This window comes from Cibotium barometz, chromosome 2 (assembly GCF_041138505.1).
Source record: "Cibotium barometz isolate CiBa-2024 chromosome 2, ASM4113850v1, whole genome shotgun sequence".
NCBI classification, from domain to species: domain Eukaryota; kingdom Viridiplantae; phylum Streptophyta; class Polypodiopsida; order Cyatheales; family Cibotiaceae; genus Cibotium; species Cibotium barometz.
In genome coordinates, this window is record NC_141047.1 from 38,476,411 (window position 1) to 38,496,592 (window position 20,182).

Sequence of the window (20,182 nt, forward strand, 5' to 3'; positions counted from 1 at the left end):
AGAGACCAACAAAGAAGATACCGCCAAAGAAACATCAATTTGTGGCATATTTTCCTTTGGCTAAGCTTTCATATCTTCAAGATAGAGTCCACCTGGTAGCACCTCACCTCTCAAGCAACGCAATTACTTGGTGGCAACATTGGTCCAATCTACATGTTGACCCGACCACAAAGGCTCCTCAGTATGTATAGGACACCTTCGTGTTCGACCTCAAAAAAAGATTTCGTGTTTCCCAATACATGACCAACCTTGAAAAATGAGTTTTACAAACTCTCCAAAAATGGGTCTCCTGTACTAACATACTCTAATGGAGTTATCACGTCATCACAGCAAGTGAGAATATCCAAGGAGGATAAGTTAAAACAGTTCATTAGGGGGGGGGGGGGGATACGAACATTTGGCTCACCGTGCGTAACTTTGAGCCACACTCGTATGACAGGGCTCTTACTCTGGCTCAAAATCAACAGATGATGCTGAACATAGATAAGCCCAAGCAGATCCAACCAAGCTCCAAACCCCAATAGCTATCATCCACCACCTAGCAGTCATCATCCTAGTCGAGGAAGAAAGCTCAGAATAGCAAGGATACAAAGAAAGATTCCCATAGCACCTCAGGAGGCGAGAAAGATAGGGAATACAAGCCTAAGAAGACACTTGAGGAAAAGACCAAGGAGGGTATTATTGGTGGATATCTCCAACTAGACAAGCAAACGCAGTACAAGGCTGAGAACCGATGTTTCTTCTACTACACCGCGGGGCATGGTAAGAAAGATTGTACGAAGTTGCAAGCTGCACAAGCCTCCAAAACATATGCATCCACAGTAGCCTCCACTACAGCTTCATCCACACCTCCACCATCGGCCACTAATGTCGTTGCTCTCCTCATCTATGATGTAGAGCTACACTGTAAATGGGTTGAGTCACCTTGACAAGTGCATGACAGTGCCCATAAAAGCTATTGCCTTGGGTTGCTCCCAATCCTCCCATGCCATCCACTCTTGTGAGGCAACTGTGCAGAGTAGCCCTTGATAGACTCTCACAATCCTCTCAACCATAATAAACATGTATGCCAACCTCGGTTTTAGCAGCTCCACGTCACTATGGGCATGATACATGGCGAGACCCTTTGGCCTCTTTGTAACAAACTTGACAATGCTCCAAGATGTATGAAAGATCTCAAAGATCCACTCAATCATTGTGACATCCTCTATCAAGAAGTCCAAGCTATGAGCTGCACAAGGAGTCCACACAACATGTGGGAAGTCATCCTCTAGCATCCTACCCAAAGACACAATTTGACTCATTGGCCCTTTTGAGAATTCCTTGTGGGAGGAATCCCACCCTTCCCCCTACTCCAAGTTCTCAACTGCACAGAGCCAAGAAAAGCGAGGTCCCCCTCTTGGGGCCCCTTTCCCTTTCAGTGATCACTTGCACTACATTTTGAGTGTCAATCTCTAGCATGGCACGAGCAAATGTTGCCATATAAAGGCCCCTACCACCACTATCTGTTGCAACAGAAGCATCAATGGCACGCACAAACATTGTGCGCTTACAAAAGGACACTAAAACATTGTACACGTTTCTTTTCCTAAAATTTGTCCATCCATCACATAAGATTTTGCAACCATAATTTTGCCAAGTTGCCTTCAAAGGCTCCATCTCAAGCTCCATATGTTCTTTCTCCCTCTTCAAGTATGTTTTGCGCAAGGACTCATTAGGTGGGCAATGCCACTAATAGTTTTCATAGCCTTCCTCCAACGATGGGTACACACAATGCATCTAATAGTTTTCATAGCCTTCCTCCAACGATGGGTACACACAATGCTAAATGACAAATCACATTGAACAAACAGCTTCGTCAACTCACAAGTGGCCTCCTCCACAGCCTGTTTTTGAAACCTTGCTTTAATGTTTTCCCTTTGCTTGGTGGGCGAGGAAGAACACTCGGTGCAAAGGACCTTCAAGAAGAAGCTCATGCAAGATTCTATCATAAAGATCCCACATTGTTGAAGGATTCTGCGACAACATTGCCGACCCCGTCGTCAAGTTAAGTAAGAGTTGATGTCACGTGCATCCCACCCTTGGATGTTGTGGACATGATTGTTCAAGAAAAGTGCAAGTCCTTGGCTGGTCACCTAGTCCCTTGTGAGCCCTTGTCCGAGACATGTCAGCTGGTGTGCCACCACAAGAATGCAAGGTCATGTGTGCACGCCCTGCCCAAGTCAAGTCATGCTTGTCCCGCACACCGATATAACCCTTTTGAATGATGTATGGATGTTCCGGCACTTAACCGGGTGTATGTGCATCAGTCAAAGTAATAGGTCTAGGTAGAGGAGCCTGTATGTGTGTGAACCCATCATTTGCATGGAGACTAGCGACATACATTAGGGTTTGTGATGGCTAGTTGGGGAAATGGGCTGTAGACAGTACATTGGCCAGGCTAATGGGCAGGCAGAAGGCCATGGAGTTTGCCCACTGCCCAGCTTCTGGAGGCAGGCAGAAGGCAAAGGAGATTGCCCACTGCCCAATAGGCGCCCAGCATCTGGAGGCACACTTGTGAAAAACACAGCATATATGTGAATGTGTCCTCTTTTGCAAGTCAGCCAACTCCTAGCCCTGGTCAGCCAGTTAATTCAGCCCCATATCTCCTATATATAGGTGCTCCAGCCTTGTATTACTCATCTCAGACCTTTGTAAGAAAGCCTCCGCTTGTGCACATGCCTTAAGCAACAAGGTAAACGCAAGGAGAAGAGAGATTGGAAGAGGCAACCTGCTGTGGACAGAAATGTAGCCTGTAGAGGGTCCTACATCGGAAAAATGCACACAGCTATGGTGCTGTCCAGCAGCACAGAAGGAAGGTGGCCTGTTTGTCCATCTTCCCAGGATCTCTGCAGTCACTTGTTCGGTGCTGATTTGCAGCCAACAGTCAGTCCCTTACACATTCAGCAAGACAAGCAAATACACCTTCACGGTGGGGGCCCTTCAAAGGGTTATTTGGGACCCAATACGGTGTACACTCTCCGGCTTCTTGCTCTTTCATTTGCATATGAAATCATCGATTTTAATGCTCTAATCAAGTTTACGATTCATCTACAAGTCTTCTGCATGCTACACTTAGCAGGAACCCAGAATCGTGAATTTACTAGCTTAGAAGTGTTTCACGGAGGCTTCCCAAGAAGAATGGGAAGCATGGAGCTGGAAGGCCTGGGAGCGCAGAAAGCCGCCCGAGAAGAACGAGAAGCGTGGAAAGAGCAAGCCCACAAAGAACATGAAGCCAAAGACCGGCTCATGTAGGAAGACAAAAAAGCAAGTGATTGGAAGTAAATGGAAACTCAATGGGCACCAGAGCTCCAAGAAAGAGAGGACGCTCTGAATACTCATTTGGCCGACCAGACTCTTCAACGTGAAAAGAGAAGAAGACAACCATCACAGACAATGGGAGAAGAACACAAGTCGAGAGCTTGCCACCCAAGCCCTGATTGACAGATTGGTTTCAAATGGAATTCAAAGACTGAACATCCAGAGATATATCCAACAAAGTTGCTTTTCTCTTGGGAGGCCACTCTTCAGGAGGTAATCATCTAACTCAATCAATTTAAATCGTACTACAAAGTGGTCAAGACCACTGAGTCTCTTGAGCAAACACAGCCCACCAAAATCTTGTGAGCAGCCCAGCTGCCGAAAATTAGCGGGCAAGCAGCCCACTCTGTCACCAACCAACTGAAACAGATGGGGACTGGCAGATACAAGAGGACAGAAAAATGCAGTGGTTCTCAGTTCGTTAAAACCCTAAGAGAACGGTATGGTAAAGAGTGAGCATTCAGCCATTGTCCTTCCATTTTCAAATCATTAAAAAAAAATGCTCCACAAAAGAACGGGAGAAGGGGGGGAGAGGTAGGGCCCTGCCCATTCAGACTCAGTGCAGTGTTCTTGTGGACAAACGTGTGTGCTCCATTTTCCATGGTTTAAACAATCTTCATGCATAACTACATTGGCAACTAACCTAGGCGCACAGAAGGGCTTTTGCATAGTAGCCAGGGATGTCATTGCATGTGATGATCATCTATGTGATGGAGCATGGAGTCCTGATTGGACTTCACTACAGGTATTAATTTCAGAACCCCAGACAAGTAGAGTCAAATAATGCCAAAACTTTTGGTTGTATGCATCATCTACCAACCACTGTTAGCAAAAAAAGGACACACCCTTACTACATCTCACAGGCATAAATACAATATCTTCCCCACCTGTTCATAAAACCACAATGTTGTCTATCCAATGGCTGACAAACAGTATAGCAAGATGGAATTTCTCAATGCACATAGCTTCAAATGTTCAAGGCCCAAAGTCTCTGGATTTCTTCTTACCTCTAAACAGACCATAGCTGCTTCCCTGGCATTGCTATTAGGGTCTTCCAAAAGTTGTAAAACCTGCCATGAATACCATGCATGTTAAGTCTCCTGTTGTACGTTAAAAAACCAACCACGAGATCATGTTGATACCTTAAAATCTCAGAGCAAGTGATGCTGCAAAAATCATAATGTTACCGATGGTAGAAGTAAGCGCTGAAATGGAAGCTCTGTTGCAGCAAAAAGATTGATAGCAGATGCCACGGTACGTGCAAACTCCTCTCTAACTCTCCAGTTTTTGTGTGCCCAGGCATAGCTTCCAGCTCGCTCTACAATAATAGTAGGTGATGAAATCTGGACATAAAGCCCAATAGTTTTTCTTCAGATTCAAAAACAAAGCTCAAAGACAGTCAGTTGTCACAAAAAACTGCAAACCCAATCATTGCATTGTTTTAGCTTAATTCATATACAAAGAGACAGTACCTAAGCAATTGAACAGTATTAAGATGGTAAAAAACAGAACATATGTACGTATATGTATATGTATGTGTGTGCACACACACATATACGTACACACATATCTACATATATATGTGTGTGTACATGTATATAATTTAAGCATATGTGCACTGATTGTGGACTGCTGTTTGGGACTCTGCATAAATTCACATCTGCCTTAATTTTGTTGTTTTGTTGAGGTTCTACTATTTTTGGGGCTGCTGTGCAGAAAGTTGAACCCCTGGCCTGAGGGTTGTCTTAGCATAGTCTAGGAAATTAAGAAGACGACGAGGCAAAATCCACTGATCGACAGGATTAGTTGAACAAGTGTGCTTTTCAACAAGAAAAGTGAGAAGTCATCAACCCAAACAATGAGACCCTGGCTTGTTTTGCTGAGTGCCTGAGTCTAATTGTCTCAGGGAGGACAGGGTTAGATGAACAAGTGTGCTAGTGAGGTCATCAATGCCAACAATGAAACCCTTCCTTGTTTTGCTGAGTGCCTGAGTCTGATTGTCTAGCTCGATGTTCGAGGAGAGTCCCTATCTAGCATCGTTGTTGCAAGTAAAAAGACAACGGGGAGAGAGGGGAGCAACCATCCCAATCCTGATCTCTAATGTTGCGTACTTAGTTTACTAAGGACACCCCTAACCTCGCAAGGCAAAGATCAATCTCATCATGGAACGGAAAATAAAATAGAAACAAAACATAGCTATCTCACTAGGGTGATACAAAACTGTCCATGGAATCTCATCATGGAATACCAAGAACATGGATCATGAGAGGAGCATCAGCCCCCAATAGTACCACTCTCCACAATGTCAAGCATGGGGCTAATGAGTATGGCCAAGAGAGAGTAATATTAACATCTACAAAAGACCCCAAGGATCTATGAGACCATGAGTGATACAGTGATACCATGGGTATGCTGAGCCATCGAAAAAGTAACTGAAAGAAAATGAAGAATAACCATCACTAGTGAATATACATGTGATATCAGCATATGACCTTGTGTATGAGGTAAACTAGCCATGATCAACTAGTGGTAACGCCCGTCTCAGCCAATACCAATCAAATGGCCAAGAGAATATCAGGACTCTATGATGGAAGCATGTCATCACATCGAAGAGCCTCCTAGATCTGTATCCGCTGAATGGAGGATCGTGATGCTATGGGTCGGGAGCGACTGGTCTGTAACATATAACGAGCACCATCAATGAGGACCCCTTGGGTCGTGGGGCTGGACCGCTAGTGCGGCTGGTGGGCTCTAATGTGGATGCATTGTAACGGAATTGCCAAGGAAGTTGTCGAGGAGACTGTTGAATGTCACAAAGAAAAACACTTGAAACAACCGAAACGCACCATTTCAAAATGGACTTGACTAAAATGATTGTAACATGCTTGGGACCTTTGTGTTACGTGCTAAGCAGAAGTGTGCTTGATTATGTTGCTAATTAATGCTAATTTAATACACATAAACCTGAAATACACAGAACAGAAAAAGACTTGCATTTCAAGTCTACTCTATATGCATAAATTGAATTAATGATCATGAATATTATAATGATAGTTCAAATCTAGACTAGATACCAGAATATTGAAGGGTATGTGTTAAATGTGAGACTTAACTGGCTGCTTGATGGTATTGGAAAAGAGGAGTGGCTAAGGTGGCTTGAAGAGATGTATGGCTATGGCTATGGCATTGGTCACAGAGAGGAGAGAGAGAGAGAGAGAGAGAGGAGAGACAATGGCAGACTTATAGAGAGAGAGAGAGAGAGAGAGAGAGAGAGACAATGGCAGACTTATAGAGAGAGATCTTCACACCTAAATGATGTGCTGGATTCCATGAAAGTACATGTACCTTTATAGGCTTACAAAGGTTCTTTTGTGACATCATTGCTTATGTAAGACACAAACATCTAGATATTATTTGATACCCCTCTAAGAGGTGGTTCACACACATACTTCCTCACTCATAGGAGTGGGTTCACACATATACGTAAGACCTTGATTCTCAACAATCCCCCCTCAAGGAATTACCTCATTCTCTATCAAGGAAAATCTAGGCTCATGGCTCTAGCTTCTCATGCCAGTTATGAGGGCAGAGCACACAAGATCAGGTCACTCACAACACACAACAACACAACACATAACTTTCGACTTTAAAAAGCCCAATCATCATAACAGTAGTTTGCTCCTCTGTGGAAAGCTCTTTCTCCTCAATGATGTTGGCATTTGCCTTTTTGAGATAGTAATACTTTTCATTGTGGTTGTTTTTTCCACATGGTTTGCACGGCTTCTTTGAGTAACAGTCCTTTTCAGTATGATTCTTCCTACCACAAAGAGAAACATTTCATATCTTTGAAGTTCTTTGTGAAGGAGCTGTCCCCCCTACTTCTTTGTTCTTCATCCTCTTCTCCTCTTACTTGAAGGAGGTTATAACCCCTTCCAAGGTGAGTCTGGGCAGGATCTGAAAGGTGGTGATGAGGTTTCCATAAAGCTCATTTGACATAGAATTGATCAACATGGCTACAGCTACGGCTTCCTCAACTTTGGCTTTGAGTGCAGCAAGATGGTTCATCAGTTACTTCATCTTGTTCACATGAGCGTCAAAGTTCTCATGTGACTCCATTATCAGGCTGTAGACCTCTATCTGCAAAGATACCTTTCTTTCCCTGTGCTCCAAAGAGTTTATCTTGCATCTAATAAGCTTCTTTGGAAGTTAGAAGATCAGCAACATGGTGTATAAATTTTAAAATTGTCAAGCATGCTTAGGGCTATGAGGCCAAAGGCTTTCTGATCCCGAAGCCTCCAAGGTCTCTAGGCTTCACCCTCTACTTCATACATTTTTTCTTCCCCTTCAATTAAAAGGCCAAAGGCCCTCTCTCATCAAACTAAACTTGAGCTTAGTCTGCCAAGTGTGAAGCTCTCCCCATTGAATTTTTCAATGAACATATGGGAGGCCATGATTTTCTATGAATCTCGGAAGGTCTTAGCAAATGAATGTATCCAATGCCAGTGTCTAATCCCTTATAAGCCCCCCAAAAAAAAAAAACCCAAAAATTAGGGTTTTTTGAAATTGATGCTATAGGATGCTATAGCAACATTTTAATGCTTGATCTGTACCCTAAATTTTGAAAAATGATGGGAAATTTAAGATTAATGCTTTGATTAAGCTAGATTTGCAAAAAACTTTTAAAACCCCAAATTCACTTTTCTGATGTGATTTAATGTTTCTTGATGCTGATGGTGTCCGTTTGGAAGCTCTTTCTTCCTCTAATATGCTGTAGCCTGGTCGATAGCTACGGCGTGAGCATCTGGTGCAATATGTCAGTGCTTGTACATGTAGCAACAAGTCGGAATGTCAAGTGGGCTCTACAACAGCAATCGGGCAGAGACTGAGGATGGTGCAGTAGGTGGGCTCACAACAGCTAGATAGGAAGGTGCAATAGCATGGAGCTCGAATACCACAGCAAGAAGATTTGATACCACGCACGATGTTACGAAACACCTTAAAAAGAAGACCAACTATGTTAAATAGATTCCCTTTCTATACAGCTTTATATGCTACGAGATTAAATGCCCTTGTATGCTTTTAAAAAAATCCACAAGTGTCATCAATCGTGACATAAGCTCCAAGAATACTCATTCGCATGGATGTCAGAGACAATGGACATCAAGAATATGTAGTACATGCATTGAGAATGGACAATTATCCACACAAAGAGCCAATCACCCTCGCTTTAGCTTTCAAAAATCCAATCACATGAAAAACCACTCTTATTGGCACTCGAGAGTTGCCTAGGCATGGGCCATGCGTACCAGGCTTACATAATGACACTATTGTGTGTTTTATGATGACTGGGTCACACTTCATAATAAGTGAGTGGATTGTCATGTGCATCCCACACTTGGATGCCATGTGGACATTATCATACAAGACAAGTGCAAGCCTAAGGTTGGTCACCAAGCATTTTGTGAGCTGTTGTCTAGGGACGAGTCATTGGTGAACCAACAAGGGTGAGTTAGTTGTGTTGTGCATGTCTTGCACCGTCTAGTCGTGCCCGTCAAGCACCTTCATTGTAACCCACTGGCAATATGATGTGATGTAATTGGTCACTAGTAGGAGTCTAGGATAGGTGTCATCGGCCACCGGAGTCTTATGTGTGTTGTCACACAGTAGTCCCGTAGGTATTACCATCACGAGTGTGAATTCTATGTTCTAACTAGATACTAGCGTTGACACACCGGCGCCCATTCACCCTAACACTCAAGCTATCCAAACCCCTCCAAAACATTTGATTATTCTAGAACAACTTCGACAACAACAGGTAGCGGACGCAGCTACACACTTGGTTGGAGGTGGCTTGCAGAGCAGCTACAGTCAACACAATGCCCGCTTACCGAGAGGCAGGGAAAGGTTCGATGAAGAAGCACCAAGCTCTAATACCAAGTGTAGAATCCCAAGGCTAGTGTTATGGTTCACAGGAGTGCACGCACCTATGGTGGCTTGAAGGGCTCCATGGTGGAAGTGTACAGGGAATAAGAGAGAGAGTTAGAGAGAGACTCAATAATCTAGCGAGAGATGATTGCACGACATGTAAGATTGATTGATGTGTTTTGAAGTACCCCAAGCACATGCTTTTATAGGTTGCAAACCTTATCTTTTGACTCGCATAAATCACATACTTTTTTTTAGTAAAAAACCAGTGTTCTATTACTAGAGCAATGCACATGGGAAGGATGTACTTCAAAGAGAAGTCATTCGATGAAGAAAGCTAGAAACAGTCGAAAAAGACCTCACATTGTCGGGTATCAATAGCCTCCAGCTGTCGACAGTCATGTAGGGACATGTAGGGACTGGCGAAGCTTGGTACGAAAAAAAAGCATAAGCATCTAGAGAAGGCTTTCGAAACATAATATGGTTCCTAGCCTTCCAAATAGTCCAGAGTGCCCAATATCTCATCCAGATCATGAAAGTGTCAAATCTAGCCATGCAAGATGGCAAAACACCAAAAATCTAGAAGAAGGATGAAAAACATACTTGGAGATTGCAAGTCAATGCTTGCAAAAAAGTCCTTGACTCCGTGCAATGCTAAATCAGATGCAAAACAGACTCTGCATGTCGTCCACATTCACATAAATCACATACACATATAAGCATATGACACGTCATACACTTACCTTATCCAGTTATAAGAGTGAGTTCACACCTAGGCACATGTTCACACACATATACATGAATGACGCTACACGCACATATGAGGTGTTTATTCATGGGACAACAGCCCTCTCTGCTACATAGCGCACACCCGCGTTTTTACCTCAGCTCATGGGACAGCAGCCCTCTTGCTACATAGAGCACACCAGCGTTTTTACCTCAGCTCATGGGACAACAGCCCTCTCTGCTACATAGAGCACACCTACGTTTTACATCAGCTCATGGGACAGCAGCCCTCTCTGCTACAAAGAGCACATCAGCATTTTCTCTTCAGTTCACACCTTGAGACAGCAGCCCACTCTCTGCTACAGTACAATACATCGTTTTTCTTCTACAGTTCACACCTTGAGACAGCAGCCCACTCTCTGCTACAGTACAATACATGGTTTTTCTTCTACAGTACAATACATCAGCATTTTTTTGCAATTCACTTTGGGACAGCAGCCCTCTCTACTCACCATCTCACATCATCGGGACGGCAGCCCTCTCTACTCCTCACCACCACTCAGGTATTGCAGCACCCTTGTCACTAGAGCTTCAACCACCGCACCACTTGGGACGGCAGCCCTCTCTACTCCTCATCACCACTCACGTATTGCAGCACCCTTGTCACCAGAGCTTGCACCACCGCACCACTTGGGACGGCAGCCCTCTGTGCTCCTCATCACCACTTGGGTATTGCAGCACCCTCGTCACCAAAGCCCGCACCACTCCGGACGATAGCCCTCTCTGCTCTTCATCACCCCTCAGGTACCGCAGCACCCTTGTCTGCATCACTTCACCTTCCGATGTTCACTCCTCTGCATCCACTAACAAAGGCCTTCGACACCGACCCGGTTTCACAGCAGCTCTCTCTGCTCCTCATCACCACTCAAGTATTGCAGCACCCTTGTCACGAGAGCTTGCACCACCACACCACTTCGGATGGCAGCCCTCTCTGCTCCTCATCACCACTCAGGTATTGCAACACCCTCGTCACCAGGACCTGCACCACTTGGGACGGCAACCCTCTCTACTACTCTTCATCGCCCCTCACATACCGGTACCGCAGCACACGAGTCTACATCACTTCACCTTTCACTGCTCACTACCACCTTGGAGTGCCTCTGTAAAGCTTTTATAGCTTTATTAACATGATTAAGACTTAATTAATGAACATAAGACAAATACTGCAGGAAAGACTGAGTTGTTTGCATTGAAACAGGGGCCTTTCTTAAATAGAGGCCGAAAGGGTACAAGTGAAGAGACACATCCCTGGGAAGGGGTGTGGCTCTTGAATCAACGGTTATGTCCTTTGGACTTAGGGGTGTGTCTTTTAATAAGTAGACATGTCCTTTGATAGTGACCCATGTGTAAGGGTGTGACCCTTCACAGGTGCCCTTTCAGTTAATAAGAGATTAAGGAGAGATTAAGAGAGTTAGTCACAATCGTGACATTCCCTCCCACTTAAAATTAAGACTCCGGCTAAGAAGAGATGGTTGTCTCTGAAAGAATTCCCGAAGAAGTTCTGGATATTCCTGTAAGTCTTCATCACTTTGCCAAGTAGAGTCAGAATCATCAAGATATCTCCATTATTTAACCAAAAATTATGTAGAGAGTTTATGTCGTGTTTCTTTTTGTCTGACATCAAGAATTGCCTCTGAACATAATCCAAAATATCTAGACCATCCAGTTTAGTAAGGACGATCCTCTGGGACTGGGCTCGCACGAGAGTCTGCTACTGGAGAAGAAGGTACAGGGGTAGGGGCAGCTACTGGTGTCAAGGGTGTATACTCCGGTGTAGAGGGGCACAGCGTGAATGAAGATGGATTAACGTCCTCAAAATAGGTGTAATATTCATGAAAAATGATGCTACACCGAGGAGGATAGCGCCCATATAAGGATGACGCCTGAGTATAAAACAATAATGATCTAGATCCTGTGCAGAAGTACGAACACGGATCACCCACACGTCGAATTCTTGGAGGTGAGAAGTCGGTGTGGCTATCTGAATGCAGTAATGAGTGGGCTGGAAAAAGGGGGGCACACTCACTGGAACAGGGGCTGAGGCTGGAGAAACACGGGTAGGAGAGGGCACTATGGACTGAGAGAGTGTATCCTGTAAATAACTGAAATCATAGGTTTCCTCTGCCATAAGCCGTCGGAGAAGAGGGTAATGTGTGTCCACATCATCTGAGAGGTACTTTTGAACCCGTAAAAAGTGATATTGGCCCCGGATGAGTGGAGAGCCCGCAAAAGAATGAAATGGCGAGTTTTTGATATTCTAATACTCCACATTATGTGATATTTTTATGCCCAAGAAAATGGAAAAATCACACCTGAAGGAGGTTGCCATAATAAATATTGTTGTTGGAGAAGAGGCACCAAGGATAGTAGCCGTCAATTCAACAGAAAGCACCAACTACAAGTGGCTGGTCCAATCACAGGCGTAGACAGCAGGATGCCAACAATGAGGAGAGGTACGGGTGCTAAATCCGTGGAGGAGAGGGATGGCTATAGGCTAGCGCGCGTAGAACCTTGTGCAAGATGGCGGCGCGTGCAGGCCGAAACCGCTCAGTAGGTGGCGCCGTTTCGTAGGGGCCCGTAAGGTGAGTTTGTAGTTTTTTTTTAATGTGTTTGTACACGTGGCATTATAGCCTTAGAGTCATGACCTTTGGTTGGGGTTATTAGGTGTGTTGGGTATTTTTAATATAAAAAAAATCAACAAAGCAATTGTGCGCTTCTCAACGGCAGCCGATTGGAGGAATTTCCACGAAGGGGTGCGACTACTCATGGGAGGGATGCCAGTCCATGAAAGGGAGCCAGCTGAAGAGGTAAGCGTCCAAGATTGAAGGGTTGCTTCTTGTCTTGCCTTTATTCAATAGTTTCCTGCATATGGCTGGCCCAAAATTAATTAGCAAAAATTGGGAGTTGGGAGCTGAATTTGATGGGGCATTCTCTCTTGCTCTTCCATTCAACACTTGCTACACACAATTTTAAGGTTTGGGCGGGCTAATTTTAGGGTTAGGGTTAGGACTGATTTTAGGGTTAGGGTTAGGGCTTGGGCATAACACAGGGCGGAAAAAAGTTTGCTCTGATACCACTGTAAAGCTTTTATAACTTTATTAACATGATTAAGACTTAATTAATAAACATAAGACAATTGTCCTTTCAATTAATAAGGAATTAAGGAGTAATTAAGGAGAGATTAAGAGAGTTAGTCACAATCGTGACAGCCTCTGCATCCACTGACAAAAGCCTTCGACACCGACCACCTCCGAAGTGCCTTTGCCTCACATCCTTCGTCATCGACCATGCTTCAGCTCTGACATCGTCTTTGCTTCTGCACTGATCTTCTCCTCAGAGTCACCTCTCATTAGAGGGCCTCTTGTACATATTTTCACTCACCATCATATATACACTCACTCACCCATGTCATGCTGTGTTGTTTTGCTCTAATCTCTCGTACATCTGGTCCTTCTATCCTTTTGCCCTCACACACGTAACCTTTTGGGAGTAGTACACACATGGATACACACACAAGAGACTTCGAAATACCCAACATGTCCTAACTAGACACTAGCATTGACTAGAGTATGGTGGAAAGCATGCGATCCTGCTGGCAAGAGGCTATGGGAAGCCTTGGGAGGGCCAATGCGAACCCTGCACAGGCATGTGTCCACCCTAAACCTCAACCTCTCCAAACCCCTCCATAACATTTGATTATTCTAGAACCACTTCTACAAGAGCATGAAAAGGCTATGGAGACTTTACACCACTCATTACTCCATGTGTCATGCCAACATGGAGGGCGATTAAGCACATGGCTTAACCAAGGATGTCACGATTGTGACTAACTCTCTTAATCTCTCCTTAATTACTCCTTAATCCCTTATTAAGGGAAAGGACACTTGTGAAGGGTCACACCCTTACACATGGGTCACTATCAAAGGACATGTCTATTCATTAAACCTCTAAGTCCAAAGGACATAACCATTGATTCAAGAGCCACACCCCTTCCCAAGGATGTGTCTCTTCACTTGTACCCTTTCGACCTCTATTTAAGAAAGGTCCCTGTCTCAATGCACACAACTCAATCTTTCCTGCAGTATTTGTCTTATGTTCATTAATTGAATCTTAATCATGTTAATAAAGCTATAAAAGCTTTACAGTGGTATCAGAGAAAACTTTCTCTGCCCTGTGTTATGCCCAAACCCTAACCCTACCCCTAACGCTAAAATCAGTCCTTACCCTAACCCTAAAATTAGCCCGCCCAAACCTTAAAATTGGGTGTAGCAAGTGTTGAATGGAAGAGCAAGAGAGAATGCCCCATCAAATTCAGCCCCCAACTCCCAATTTTTATTGATTAAGTTTGGGCCAGCCATATGCAGGACCTCTTGAATAAAGGCAAGACAAGAAGCAACCCTTCAATCCAGAGGCTTACCTCTTCAACCGGCACATTTTCATGGTCAGGCACCCCTCCCATGAGTAGTCGCATCCCTTCGTGGATATTCCTCCAATCGGCTGCCGTTGAGAAGCGCACATTGATTTGTTGATTTTTTTTTATTTTATTTTTTTTAAGGCAAACACACATCATACCCACACCCAAAGGATATGACTCTAAGGCTTTAATTGCCACATATACAAACCAAAAAAAAGAAAACATAATAAACAAAACCCTCACGAATCGGCGCCACCTGTCTCACAAATCGGCCCAATGGCCGTTCTCTTGCAGTTTCCAACCACCTTGCACACGGTTGGTTCAACGAGCGCCAGCCTGCAGCCGTCCCTCTTGTCATGTGCATCACAGATGCCATGGACATTTCTAGGGCTAGATCCAAAAGAGGCAAGCAGATAAAGACTAGGAACCAGTAGAAGTTGGACATGGAGCAAGATTTGGAGCAGAGCATGGATCAGAAGTGTGTCGGCTGCATGTAGGATGACATCAGCAACACCAGTGGGCTGTCGGCTGCAGGACAGAGGGGTGCTGGCTGAAGGCGCATCAAGAGACTCAAGTCGGCAGCATTTAATGGATTTAATGATTTATGAACTGGCCGACCAGCAGTCGGCCAGTTTCTCATGCACTCCAAGGGGCTATAAATAGCACCCTTGCTCTTTGTATTAGCCATTCCACCCACTAGGGGTGTGAGTCAGTAGGAGGGTCCCATAGGGGGCCAGAATTAGGGTTTATCACCTTTTCAAGTGGGCAGCCAAGTGCTGTACAGATTTGTACTCTTTTTTGTACATAGTATATACTGAAATTCCAGCACTTCTCACTCTCTCTCTCTACTCTCTCTCTCTACCTGCGTTTTTGCATCAAGGTGCGTTTTTGCATCAGGAGGTCTTCAAGAGTGTTTAGGGCTGAAAGAAGACTACCCAGAGCTTCCGCGTGTTACATTGGTATCAGAGCATCAGGCTCAGCAAACCTAAACACTGATTCAGTCCCAGATGATGGTGTACAGGTCCAAGGTACAGGAAAGTACACGGATTCGAAGCCCAAGACTAGAACACAGATCGGGAAGAACTCCCAGGAGGTTTGTTGGTGGTGTTCCACAGTGCCAGATGGGGATGGCAGTTCCGTGAGCCAGATGGGTTCTAAGGGAACGGTCCCAAGGGAGGTTGATCCTCCAAGGGTGATGTGAGAGTGCCAGACTCGGTTCCAGGAACGAAGACCAAGACGGTGTTCAGAGCCAGGGGCAGGAATGGATTGTGGACTAGAGGAAGACCAGATGCATAGATCTTCATCAGAGACAGAGTGGTTTGGAGAACAGAACGGAGTTTCAGAGAAAAAGGTTTGCCAGGGATGGATGATGACAGAGGGACTTCGGAACAGGATTGGGATGATGACAGTCATCCAAGAGCAGGTTGGATTCCCGTCATCAAGTTTAGCAGAGGGGGATGTCATGTGCATCACAGATGCCATGGACATTTCTAGGGCTAGATCCAGAAGAGGCAAGCAGATAAAGACTAGGAACCAGTAGAAGTTGGACATGGAGCAAGATTTGGAGCAGAGCATGGATCAGAAGTGTGTCGGCTGCATGTAGGATGACATCAGCAACACCAGTGGGCTGTCGGCTGCAGGACAGAGGGGTGCTGGCTGAAGGCGCATCAAGAGACTCAAGTCGGCAGCATTTAATGGATTTAATGATTTATGAACTGGCCGACCAGCAGTCGGCCAGTTTCTCATGCACTCCAAGGGGCTATAAATAGCACCCTTGCTCTTTGTATTAGCCATTCCACCCACTAGGGGTGTGAGTCAGTAGGAGGGTCCCATAGGGGGCCAGAATTAGGGTTTATCACCTTTTCAAGTGGGCAGCCAAGTGCTGTACAGATTTGTACTCTTTTTTGTACATAGTATATACTGAAATTCCAGCACTTCTCACTCTCTCTCTCTACTCTCTCTCTACCTGCGTTTTTGCATCAAGGTGCGTTTTTGCATCAGGAGGTCTTCAAGAGTGTTTAGGGCTGAAAGAAGACTACCCAGAGCTTCCGCGTGTTACACCTCTTCTCCACGGATTCAGTACTCCTCAGCGCCCTTCATCGTTTGCTGCCTGCTGTGTCCACTCCCGTTGCTTGGACCAATTGCAAATTTTTGTTGGATTGTCGGCAACCATCTCCTTGGTGCTTCTTCTCGAGCAACAACATTTATTATGGCAACCTCCTTCAGGTGTGATTTTTCCATTTTCTTGGGCATAAAAATCTCACATAATGTGGACTATTAACATATCAGAAACCCGCCATTTCATTCTTTTCGAGCTCTCCACTCCTCCGGGGCCAATATCACTTTTTACGGGTTTAAGAGCACCTCTCAGATCACGTGGACACACGTTACCCTCTTCTCTGACGGCTTATAACTGAAACCTATGATTTCAGTTATTTACAGGATACACCCTCTCAGTCCATACTGCCCTCTCCTACCGTGTTTCTACGCCGGTCTCAGCCCCTATTCCAGTGAGCGTACACCCCTTTTTCCAACCCACTCATTACCGCCTTCAGATAGCCACACCGACTTCTCACCTCCGAGAATTCGACGTGTGGGTGATCCGTGTTCGTACTTCTGCACAGGATCTAGATCATTATTGTTTTATACTCAGGCGTCATCCTTATCTGGGCGCTATCCTCCCCAAGTCATTTTTCACGAATATTGCACCTATTCTGAGGACGTTTATCCATCTTCATTCACGGTGCGCCCCTCTACACCAGAGTATACACCCTTGACACCAATAGCTGCCCCTACTCCTGTACCTTCTTCTCCAGTAGCAGCTCTCGTGCGAGCCCAGTCCCAAAGGATCACCCTTACTATACTGGATGGTCTATAGCCGCTTCACTAGTACGTAGCCTCTCCTCTCAGGATTTCCAGATGCCGCACCGTCCAACCGATGGTTCTTACTAGAGCCCAGCGACGTCATCAACAGCAAAAACCCCCAGAGCCTCGTCACCCTGAAGCCTCTACATCAACATCTTCTCTCATGGCAAAACCTGTTGACATACCAGCCTCTCCGGGATGGGGGCCGGCTTTGCAACAACTTCAGCAGCAGTTCCAACAGCAACTCCAAGAGTCTATGGCATCCTTGGCTTCGCAGATCCAACAACTCCACACGGATCGCCACTCCTACACGAGTTTCGTACCAGCAGCAAATGTTTCAGCAACAATAGCAGCAGACGCAGACGTCATTCCTTCCGAGGTAGAAGGCGACGACCTTAAAACTCTTTATCGTCTTTTACAAGGCAGTAAAACAAAGAAATTGCAAATTAAACCCCCTGACTCTTATGGTGGTCAACGCAATAAGTGCATCTTAGACCAATGGCTCTACAAACTGCGGTTATACTTTGAAACCATGACCCTTTTTGATTCCAAAAAGGTGATATTTGCGGTATCCCTCCTCAAAGACACTGCTTTATTGTGGTGGCAACGATGAGAGCACGCCGGAAAATCGGTTACAACGTGGGAAAAATTCGAGCGGGTCCTACGTAAGCAGTTCATACCTGCCAATGCAGATTTCCAAGCCCGTACTCGCTTACGCCATTTGGACTAAACTCGTTCCTTGGCCTCTTATATCTCCCAGTTCAACAACTTGATACTGGAGATTGACTCTTTGTCCCCAACGGAAGAACTTAATGCCTTCATTGAAGGTTTTAACCCCACACTGCGTGCCGATATTCAAAAATATAACCCTGTCGATCTTGCCGATGCCATGCGATATGCCGAGCGCGTTGCAGACATTAATTCTCAATATTCGGCCTCTTCCGGTAGAGCTAATGCCTTTCAAAAAGCAAATGGATCTCGTATGAACCGAGATAGTCGCAGAGAATCTTCTGGCACTTCTACCTCCCGGCCTAATCCACAATGGAATAATTCTCAACACCCTCGCCGATCTGAAGGATCGTCCTCTTTTCGGTCCCGACATTCTCAATCCTTCCAACCACACAGTTCGGATCATGGACGAGACCAAGGACGTGACGAATCTCACAATCCTCGTCCTTCCACTATTCCTTCTAGACGGGATCAACAAAAGACAGGATTGTGCACAATTTGTAATGGACCTCATCGTTGGTTTGAGTGTCCCAAAAGACCAACCCATCGACAGAATTCTAATGCTAAACCCTCCACTTCCGAGGAGAAACTCCTAGGTCCTGACAAAGGAAAGCGTGCAGTTAATCACCATGCTATTCACCATGCTATTGCACATGCTTCAATGATTACCGCTACTGCTACAGCACAAGTTGTCTTTTCACCGTTGCCCCAGCGGTTTACTCACGTTTTGGTTCTTCAAGGTTCTATTTCCAGTCACCCTATTCAGGTGCTCATTGACAGTGGGTGTTCTCATAACTTTGTGGGAACCACCTTGACTCAGAGATTGAAGATTCAGACTTCTCCAAGTGCTGTTGTTTATGAAGTAGAGCTTGTCGATGGTTCCACATCCTTGTGTAGCACCGTTGCCAAACACCTCTCTTCTCGAATTTAGCACTATCGTGACAAATTGGATTTCCAAGTCATGAATTTGGCACATTATGATATGATCATTGGTCCCTTGATCAGTTTTCGGAACCATTCTATACAATTTGCTCAAAATGCTATGCTTGTGGCACTCCAAGGAATCAGAGACAAACCTTCTACACCAACCCTTTCAGCTCTTCAAGTGAAACGGTGGGTCCGCAAGAGTGGTTGTTCCTCAGCACTTTTAATGGCCTTTCAGCCAACGATCCTCCCAAGGACATAGATACAAAGGTGATGTACCTCAGGCAACCTTTCTTTGCTCCATACTTGGATCTTTTTCCTCCGGAGCTTCCTGCGGTTCTCCCACCTCGGTGACCAGTCGATCATGCTATTGATATCCTTCCTAGCAGTGCTCCACCTACTCGTGCTCCATATCGAGTTTCTTTTACGGAATCTCAAGAGATACAGTGACAACTTACTGAACTTTTGGAGAAAGGACATATTCAACCAAGCAAAAGCCCTTTTGGAGCTCCAGTACTTTTGGTGGAAAAGAAAGATAAGTCTATGCGCCTTTGCATCGACTATCGTGCCCTTAATAAGTTGACTATCAAGAATAAGTATCCTCTTCCGCGCATTGATGAATTGTTTGATCAATTGCTCCATGCAAAAGTCTTCTCCAAAATTGATCTTAAGTCTGGATATCATTAAATTCGCATTCCCATTCGTGAAGGTGATGAATATAAGACAGCTTTTCGCACAAAATATCGTCATTACGAGTACCTGGTCATGCCATTCTGGTTAACCAATGCCCCTGCAATATTTATGAGTTTGATGAATGATCTTTTTCGTCCTTTTCTGGACAAGTTCGTCATTATCTATCTTGACGACATCCTAGTGTTCAGTCGTAATATGGAAGAACACAAGGCACATCTTAAGAACGTTTTCGAGATGCTTCGTGACAATGCTCTTTATATTAATCCAAGCAAAAGTAAATTCTTCAAGACATCCTTGGAGTACCTTGGACATGTTGTTTCAGTAGATGGTATTTCTGTGGATCCAAAGAAAATACAAGTTATTGTCAATTGGCTAACTCCCACAAACATCCATGATGTTCGTTCTTTTTTGGGACTTGCCAACTTCTATCACACAAAGGTTCATCGATTTTCCGAAATAGCTGCTCCTCTCACAAAACTTCTAAAG

The 20,182-nt window shown here is 44.8% G+C and overlaps 1 protein-coding gene across 2 annotated transcripts in view; it reads right to left on the minus strand.

Moving 5' to 3' along the window:
- The window catches only part of LOC147641036 (CLIP-associated protein-like), a 77,796-nt gene that overhangs the window by 44,766 nt on the left and 12,848 nt on the right, over positions 1 to 20,182 (minus strand). For both annotated transcript variants that reach the window (XM_086817623.1, XM_086817632.1), the window contains exons 2-3: positions 4,548 to 4,703; positions 4,368 to 4,430 (exon numbers count right to left, since the gene is read on the minus strand). In XM_086817623.1, coding sequence (XP_086673749.1) covers positions 4,368 to 4,430; positions 4,548 to 4,703 — 219 coding nt within the window. The remainder of the gene's footprint in view (positions 1 to 4,367; positions 4,431 to 4,547; positions 4,704 to 20,182) is intronic.